Here is a 9,927-nt window from a genome sequence, read left to right on the forward strand (position 1 = left end):
ACCGACCGAGGACCAACCGACCTGACCAACCGACCTGAGCGCAAATAATTCGATTGTATTTTTGTTTTACAGTTTATATTTCAAATAAATAATATTTCACTACATTACATTATAGAATAGTCGCGCGGTATACCGCGCAAGAGCGTGTTCTAGTATATATATAAATATAAAGTAAAGGTGCAGAATGTCGATTCATGCTGACAAATATGAAATCTTATAATAACAACCGTCGTTTCCCTCTTTCTTTTCCAAAATGAGTTCAGTTATTTTTAGTAAGAAAGACGGAATGAGATGAACGAAGAGAGGAAATAGCAGAAAAGTTCGGCAACGGGACGATCAGAATTCAGCGCACAACTTCAATCGGAAAAGATGTTCTGGTTCGTACTTCGGATCGGATATGAGAGGAGCTAGTGTGCGGATTTCGTTCAACTTTCGCCTTGATCCTTTTGGTTGCAGGAACCAACTGGTTAAGGCAGTCGAATTATACATCCGCACGTTGTAATTCTGCACGAGTTCAGGTTTCACTTGGGCGGAGGAGAAGTTTGTTTTCATTAAAGATGAAGGTAATGGATGAGTTCCGAGATCTTATCGAGGAAGCTAAGACTCGGACGCTATTGTGGATTTTGTGTATATTTGGAGTGTCGTATTTCTTTGCACGTAAGCTCTTTACCTACGTTTTGTTTACTTGTTTCGATTATTATCGATTATCATTATTTTTATTATTGTTATTATATTCAGATGAGATATCTTCTCAACGCTGCGGTTTTTCATTTTGTTTTCTGCGTTGCGCATGCATTACCGTTTTATTGAGCAATAAGATAGTTTAGAAGCACTAGTGTTTCGCTGGAATGGGGATGTAGCGTTTGATTTCAACGTAACCTGGGAAATGTTCATTTCGTCCGTTTTGCATTTCGTGTATTGGTTTATCCTAGGGTTTAATCGCAGTATCCTTTTTTTTTTTTCACTTGGGGTTAATCTCGTTTCCAGTTGTTCTGAATGGACAAGATGCTTTGAAGTGTGGTAGATTTGGAGGAATTTGAAAACTTTAATTTTGTAGCTTGAAGTTAAACATTTTAGTTAACGTCTCTTCCCTGCTTGTTTATGTTACTTAAGTCAGAAGTTTAATCAGAACCAGCATGATTTTCATTTCATATGTTTATTTTGGTTAAGTGTAACTATGGCCATGATGATAATGAGCCAATAATCATCATATTTAAAATTATATATATATATATATATATGTTGTTCTATTGTCATTTACTATAAAGCTGATCGTTACTCTGTTTATGTATGTTACTGCAGATACTAGTAAATCAATGCTAATGAATGTTCCCATAGCCATTCTTTTTGTTTCTGGACTACGAATGTTGTTTAAGGAGGTGGAATTCAAGTGGAAGGATAGAAATATTAACCAAACAACTTATTTGTCCTACTTAGAGAAAAAGCAGCTCTCAGTGAATGATTCTCGTCTCAACTGGCCCAACCCACAAAAATGGAAGAGGAAAATAGATTCCCCTGTTGTAGAAGCAGCTTTAGAAGAATTTGTCAACAAAATTTTAAAGGATTTTGTCATAGATTTGTGGTATTCAGAAATTACATCTGACAAAGAAGGACTAGAGCTTATACATGATATAATCATGGATGTCCTCGGGGAAGTGTCTGGAAGAATCAAAGAAGTGAATCTTATCAACCTCTTGACAAGGTAGTATTTTTCTATGTCTAAGTAATACAAGTGTAAAATAGTTGATGGGATGATTAGTTAAAGCTTTTTCTTCCTCCTATTTAGGGATGCAGTGGAACTGATAGGAGATCACCTAGATCTTTTCAGAAGAATTCAGTCTGCGATTGGCAAGGATGTCATGGGAACACTGTCTTCTGAAGAGCGGGATGAGAGGTTGAAGCACCATCTCCTGGCCTCTAAGGAGCTCCATCCTGCTTTGATATCTCCCGAGTGTGAGTACAAGGTGTAGAAGTGTTCTGCTTCAGATAACATTTTCACACAACCATTTTAGTCTTTATTTTGGGTGACATATGATCCTTGTTAAATATAGGTAATTCAGCAGCTTGCGGAAGGTGTTCTAGCTATTGTTTTAAGACCAAGAGAAGCTCAATGCCCTTTAGTTCCATATTTTGCTAGGGAGATCCTAACTTCCTTCGTTCTGCAACCTATTATGAATTTAGCTAGTCCGTGGTGAGATGCTATTCCTTCTAGCTCCTTAGCTCCTCATTATAACACAGCTATTTCGGAATAGCACACCACCTAGCTCCTTTTCATACATTTTCATCTAATATTAATAATTAACTCTTGCACTTGCCTTGCCTGAGTAATCGGTTTTATAAATCTATGCTTGGCGCACATGAGTAACTGTTTCAATTAAATCTGTCAAAATACACAATTATATTACATTTTGACCCATGCATGCAAAGGAAAACAGGATTAGCTTTTACAAGCCAGTTACAAGGTTCTCTATTCTTATTTTCACACATGCCCTTTCCCACCTGTGAAACATTCATAAGTTATATCTTCAGATTCTAGTCGCACACTTTTAGATCATAAAGAGTACTAATTACACTTGATCCAGAGTTTTGCTTCTACTCATGATTGCTTCAATGCAAGCATTTGTAAATCATGAGAAATATATTATCTTGAACAGTTACACTAACAACATGAGACTTAAATCTTTGTGAACTACAATACCTTAAACCTTAAGCGTTGATACGCTTCCATTTTTATAGGGAGGTAAGTATAGATGGGTTGTAGTTATTTATAATGAGATCTTTCTTGTTCATACAATTTTATAAATCCTCTACTCTAGACGCTGTCTCGCTTGCTTACTGAGAAAAGCTATTTCTTCTTGAATCAATGTAAAGTAAAGTTTAGCAAAGCAGTGGAACTGGCATTAAAATTTTCATGATCTTGTTTGCGTATCTCGTATCTGGCTTGTTTGTATTTTCCCACCACACTTTTTTGTGTGTACCGGTGTATTTATGCAGCTGCTTTTAGTCTATGGTTCATTTGTCCATGAGATCGTTTGAATTTCTTAAGGTTGCTCATTGTCCTGATTTTCTTCTATCAGCTTAACTTGTAGTTGTCTCTGTGATTAAAAATTTGTCTTCTTGTCTTTTTCCAATCTCATGTCAAGGTATATCAACGAACTGATCGAGTATATCATCTTTGCTTACAACAATAAGTGGCTCGAGTGTTTTCTCAGCAGTCAGCTGCTTAAAGCTGAAAGGTATAACAGTGATCATACAGTTTCTGGAGAGCATGGCTCGAATGAACAAGCAGGTGAAGCATCTAATAAGGAACTAGATTCAGGTGGCTTAGGGAATGCCTCCTCTAGCACCATGCAGGATGAGCCCATACAACCGCAGCCTGGTGAATGGGCGAAAGTGTATGAGGCAGCAACCCAGAGAAGAACCGAAGTTCTTATGCCCGAAAATCTTGAAAATATGTGGGCCATAGGAATAAAATATAAAAAGAGACTCCAAAAGAAGGCTGTTCCAGAACTTCAAGCCCCTGAAGTTGCAAACCCTGTGAATGTGGCATTACCTACAAAATATATGATGCCTGAAACACCAAAGGGGCAGACTGGAACACCAAAATGGATGCCTGAAACATCCCATGGCATTGAAGATAAGCCTTGTAAGCAGTTTCTGCCACAGCTCCAACAAGATTCTCATCCTATTGATGTTCGCAATGATTCCTTAGCTAGGTCACAGGATTTTAACTTGAAGGCATTCAGAGTGGGAAGCTCCAGTATTCCAGAAATGGAGAATACTGCTAGTGTTGTGTTGCATGAAAATGGAAGTAAAGTTAACAGGTCAAATAGCTATTCTGATTCAGAAATTCACTTCCTCATGGATAATATTTACAAGTAAAAGCAGTTCACCTGTCAATACTGAAGCATGTAATGCAGATAATAAACTTGATGTGCACAGATTGAAAAGCAGTTCAGATGCACTATTACACGGTGAAGATCTAAATGTTTCAAAGTTGAGATGTCAGGTTAGAAACCAATATTCCTTTGCTGGTGTGTGAAGTTTAAATCTCTTTTAACATTGCTTTCTACATAAAATATTGTAGTTATTCGAGACAAAAAGTTTCATGCTCTTGGTTCAAATAATTTCACTTTTATCTGTCATTTATATAATTTTCACCATGAAAAGTATGTCTTCACAACTTACTTTCTTGATGATTTTGTTAGTTAACTTGCATATACAATGTTTTTTCCATTCACAATGGATTCTTGTAATGGTTTTTTAAATGGCTTCTTCATAAAGTTAATTACATCATTTCTGTACTTGCACCACTTGCTTGTTTGTACATTAGAGCTTCAATTAAAAGAGAATGCTTGCATCATTATTATTACCTTGATTAGTGGTTTCTGGAGATATACTGTGTCTTTTCTGATTATTGGTCCTTAATTCTTCAGGTTATGGGGGCTGACTTCGAAAAACTTGGCTCAAATACTTTTGCAGTTTATTCAATTGCTGTGATTGATGCAAACAACAACACTTGGATTGTGAAAAGAAGGTTCGACTTTAAGGCACTTTTCATTGAACATATAACAAATGCTGCTTTATTTGGAACGTATGTCATGATGTTTATGTACTTTGAGTGCATTTCTGTGAGGACATCCATGGTCCATTTGACATGAAAGTGTTTTTCTTATTATATCAGGATTTATGTAGCTGTGCAGGCCTTTTTATCCTTCATTTCTGATATTTTGTCTACAGATATCGTAGTTTTGACCGATTGCATAGGCACCTTAAAGAAATTCCGAACTACACATTACATTTACCACCAAAGAGAATATTCACTTCAAGTACAGAGGGTGCTTTGGTTCATGAGCGCTGTATTCAGCTAGACAAGTACCTTCAAGTATGGCTATACCTACTTATGGCAATAGCACATTTATTTATTTATTTAGATGTATTGACATTTTTGCCTTTGGTACAGGATCTCTTGGCAATTCCCAATGTTGCAGAGCACATTGAAGTCTGGGACTTTCTGAGTGCTACATCTGAGGTGTGCCTTAAACATTTCTGTTGAAAGCACATTAATAGTTATTCTGTATTAGTTAATTGCTTGTTTTTACTATCAATGAAGAATTACTCTGTTGGGAAATCATCTTCTGTGGTGGCGACAATGGCAGGTATGTCACTTATTATAATACCATTTTGGTGACATTTTCTAGTCATTACTTGGAGTTCATCAGGTACTTGGTATAAAAAAATCAGAAATCATTGGAGTGGGATATCTACATGGTGCTTCTACTTGTCTCATTCTGTAATGAAGGATTAGGAGACATTGATATGTGTCCTCTAGATAAAGCATATGTCTGAATTTGCAATTTATACCCAAGTTGTATGGATGGTTGCTAGTATTCTGGGTTACTTTCAAGATACACTAGGACTTAAGTGTGTTTAATCCGGCTAACTAGTTATTCCCTACTTACAGTGATATTTTAGTTCCGCGTGATTCTATAGTAATTCAAAATGCTTTCAATGTGGATTGTTTAGAAGATTAGGTTAAATCATGGTTGAAGATGTTATGGTGATTTATTGTTCCTTGAGAAAAAAAAAAATATAGAATAAATTTTATGCATACCTGGAGCTTTACACATTTCTTGTTATGTTATTGAACCTTTTAAACAATGGTATTAAAGTTCTACCTACCGGATGTCATAATTATTTTGATGTTTTTCTCTGTCAAAACAGTTAATGTGGATGGAACCATTGATGATGTTGTGCGCCAATTCAAAGGAGTTTCTGATGGTCAAGTACGGATGGCGGCTTTCTCACCTACTTCTTCCCGATCTACCAGCAGAAACTCATCTTGGAATGCTGATGATATAAACAAATTGACCACAAGGCAAAGCACCTCTGATTCACTCAATAGTTTGTCTGACAATGAGGAAGGTGATAGGGATTTAAACGATGGACACCAGGAAACTGAGTATTCTCATCTAGAAAATTCAGATACTGAATTGAAGGAGGATGCAACACGTGTGCTTCCAGAGGTATTTTGTATGTTAGTAGAGAACTTTTTACTACCAGCTGTTTGTTTGTACATTTATTTTTTCGCCTTACTCTTTTGACTCTATTGTTTTTACAAAAGATCCTTTAACCTACTTAACTGAAATCAATGGCAATTGCCTACCCGTTTTTGTCAAACAAAGCATTTCTTTACAAACAAACACATGATCACACTCTTTAACTTTTTTCTTCTGCGAATCCCTTCCTTGAGTTTTCGATTAGTATCACTTGATGCCATCTTTCTTTATGCGCTCTATTTCATGATGACTTGTTTCCTAACATTCCATCAAGTTTGGAGGACATGGATATATGCTCTTTTATATGGTTGATCCATTTAGTACACTGTATAGAATATAATGATACTTAATGGCTATATCAAGTAACTAATGTTGAGCTAAGCATATTTAAGTAAGAAATTATTTGTAAGCATGAATCTGCTGATCATTTCAGTGAGTATTGCATGATTTTTTTTTTTATGCTTTATCTAGTGAAGATATTATTTTCCTTGCAGTGGGCCCCACCGAATTTAAGTGTTCCAGTTCTGAACTTAGTTGATAAAATATTTCAGCTTCAAAGAAGAGGTTGGATAAGGTGATTTAGTCTAATTTTCAGATTCACCTGTGCATTTCCTTTCAGATTTACACTTAATTGTCTGGACGAAGTTTTTTAAAGCATTATATATATTGGCCTGTATACATTATGTTTGAACAAATTTCTAAGAGATTGATTATGTGATTCTTTGAGATAAACATTCCTTTGCGTTTTCCGTTAATGACTGAAGTTTATACTTTCTCATCCTCCTACATGACTTAGGGTGTTATTGTGAATTTATCTTCAAATTTATTTCATTGCACACCAGATGTGTATTTTTCTTGCTAGTTGTAATGGCATTTGACATGTTGGAAACATCTGAATCTCTATTTTTCTTTTTTTTTAGTTTTTTTATCGGTACATCTGAATCTATTTTGACCAACTATACAGTTGATGATTGTGTTTTTATGTATGTTCTATTTTCCTTTTCTAATGCTCTTTCAAGGATGGCAATGTTGTGCTGTCTAAGAAAGGATTGAGATATTGCTAATGATGCTGTTTTATAAGCCATGCTGTGAATTAAGGCTTGATAACGCCCTGCATAGGCATTATTGATAGAAGATTCTACAATTGAGACATGAAGATTGTTCTTGTACAACATGGATTTTGGTACTATGATAATTTTGTAATTTGAGCTGCACGCAAGACAATTTAATGTCAAAATCTCTGCCTTCGTTGCTGAATCAATTTTTGTAAATTTTCAGTTAGGATTGAACCTTAAAGGATATTATGTGGAACCTTTTCAATTTGTTTAGAACAAAGCAGATGTCCTGATTGTTGATCAGAATTCTGTTTCGTATAAAAGTTTGACTGTGATCTGAACTAGCAGCTGTCCTCCCACACTTGTCTTCATCCTTGAATTTAGTGGTTATTATATTGTTGATATTCCAAGCCAGGACAACGAATAACATATCTTCTATAACCAACAGTTAGTCTTAAGACTACATGGGTTTGAATATCACAGATAGGGTCGATATTCGTCTATTCTGACATTGTTAGTCGAAAGCTTATCTTCTAGTTTATATCAGATATAATAATTTGTTCGTGCATGAACGTAGAAAAGCTTGAAATCCTTCATTTGAGTCCAATAAAAGTTGAACCACTGACTGTGTACAGATTGTCATGCATTATGAATTTCTTACTTAATGGCAGGAGACAAGTCTTTTGGTTATCAAAGCAGATACTGCAGCTAGTAATGGAAGATGCTATTGATGACTGGCTCTTACGGCAAATCCAATGGCTTCGTCAAGATGATGTTGTGGCCCAAGGGATTCGATGGCTTCAGGGTGTAAGTTTCTGGGGTAGAACTTATAAATTTTTTAAAGGTTGTAGGGCCTTGACTTGTTTCAAGAGCATCGGATACACTGGTTTCGATAACACTTTGTTTTCTCTTCAGATCCTTTGGCCCAACGGAAATTTCTTCCTGACTTGGAGCACCCAAAATAAACTGAAAGGTAGTGATGTATATCAAAATCCAACACTACGATGCAGGATCGCCTCTCAACCAAGGTCTTTCGAGCAGCAGCTCGAAGCTGCTCGCAGAGCTAGTGATATTAAAAAGCTAATCTTTGGTCAGTAATCCTGCTATTACAGTTTTGATCCTGCAGATTGTATACGGTGTGTTTTATCTCTATTTTGCAATTGACAGATAGCGCTCCAACGGCTTTAGTGAGCCTGATTGGGCACAAGCAATACAAACGTTGCGCTCGGGACCTATACTATTTCCTTCAGGTAAAGCGGTCCTACCTACTAATTCCTTCCGACCTCATTGGTTGTGTTTTGACTGTGTCTCTGGAGGATTGATGATCATGCATGCTATTGGCTCTAATGCCTGGAATTGCAGTCTACAGTTTGTCTGAAGCAACTTGGATATGGATATCTGGAACTTGGTCTAGTCACAGTATTTCCAGAATTACGCAATATCGTGATGGATATCCATGAAAGGAATGCATAGAAGAAGAAGAAGAAGAAGAAGAGAGAGATGGTGAGTGTGTTTGCTGGTAGGTTCGTGCATATAGATAAATAGATAGATAGATGCTGCATACTGCAAATAAATACCCGTGGAGAAATTTTCGTGCATGTTTTAGGTTTATGCTCTTCTCCGGGTAAAGATCCGCCAGAATTTTGTTAAATATAGTTATACAGATAGTAGGTATGGATGGTATTATTGTATTGGTAATAGAAAATAGATATGCATGGTACTGGGAAGGGAATTGGTCCAGATATACGAGTAGAGAAATAAATATATAGATATTAATAGGGGATGTATTTGTACTAGTGCATGTGTTTGAATACTTGCTTATTGATCCATTTATCTATTAGTCATAAAATGTTAAATCCATAGAAAAACTCAAAATATACAAACAGTTACAGAAAGGGTCCCAATCAAAAGTTACTAATTTTCAGAATTTGGCCCAACACTTCAAATTCTGAAACAATTTGATTGGACTGCGCGAATTAAATTAATGACCTAATATTGGCAAGACAAAAATTGAATCATTATACTTTTATTTTTCATAAATATTTATTTGTTAATATATTTATAAAATTATTTAATTTAAAATATATTTAATTTATTAAATCAGACTAGGCACGTTCTGACTTTAAAAAATTAAGTTTGGCCCAATTCATCATCGTGCCGGACTGATACTGTTTGAAAGTTTTCAGATCTAAGTTTTTAAACCCAAGTATAATTTTTTTCGTACTAAGTTTGGATCGAAGTTTAGAACCATGCCTATTTTTGTCATCTTTAAGAGAAACATGAGGATAAGTCCTATTACCCACTTGGTAGGATGGAACGACGCCCTGCTGGCTAAGCTCATGTGGTAGTTAGAGAATCCATAATACGGATGGATGTCCTGGAAGAGAATGTGGGTCAAGTTTTGGACAGTTTTTCGAACCAACAACAAGATGAAGGCAAAATTGAAAGCTACACTCTTTGAGAAAATTGCTAAATTGCTGGAAGAGTTGTTAGCTTGGATAGTCCAAGAACGAGAAGAATATTGCACTATGCAACGTGACATTGGTGGGTGGTACCAAGGTACGAGAAATGTTGCACATTCTAGGCTTAGAACCTCCGAAGTATATGGGTAAGTGTCGTTAAAGAACTTGATAATTTCTTTTGGTCTTTTAAAACCTACATAGATATAGTGGGTGCGAGAAATAACAAAGATAAGATCAAAACAACAATCTTATACCTTGTGGATAATGCAATATTGTGGTAAAGAAGGGTTCTACAACGACATTACATGAGGGACAACCTGGATATATGATGATAAGAAATTTTCCTTTAGT

The 9,927-nt window shown here is 35.9% G+C and overlaps 1 protein-coding gene across 2 annotated transcripts; it reads left to right on the forward strand.

Moving 5' to 3' along the window:
- The first annotated feature begins 219 nt into the window (after positions 1–219).
- Positions 220–8,962, forward strand: LOC127252734 (uncharacterized). Of its 2 annotated transcripts, none has more exons than XM_051277043.1 (16): positions 220–657; positions 1,303–1,702; positions 1,787–1,964; positions 2,052–2,191; positions 3,144–3,824; positions 3,943–4,009; positions 4,437–4,537; positions 4,741–4,885; positions 4,964–5,032; positions 5,114–5,159; positions 5,725–6,026; positions 6,554–6,633; positions 7,786–7,921; positions 8,030–8,204; positions 8,282–8,364; positions 8,477–8,962. In XM_051277043.1, the coding sequence occupies exons 1-16, from the start codon at positions 558–560 to the stop codon at positions 8,585–8,587; spliced, it is 2,814 nt and encodes a 937-aa protein (XP_051133000.1). In that variant the 5' UTR covers positions 220–557; the 3' UTR covers positions 8,588–8,962. The 2 variants fall into 2 exon arrangements, with proteins under 2 accessions (XP_051133000.1, XP_051133002.1); XM_051277045.1 differs by having other exon boundaries at positions 220–563.
- Positions 8,963–9,927: the final 965 nt, after the last annotated feature.

The sequence above is a fragment of the Andrographis paniculata genome, unplaced genomic scaffold, assembly GCF_009805555.1.
Source record: "Andrographis paniculata isolate CXL003 unplaced genomic scaffold, ASM980555v1 Contig46END, whole genome shotgun sequence".
Lineage (NCBI taxonomy): Eukaryota > Viridiplantae > Streptophyta > Magnoliopsida > Lamiales > Acanthaceae > Andrographis > Andrographis paniculata.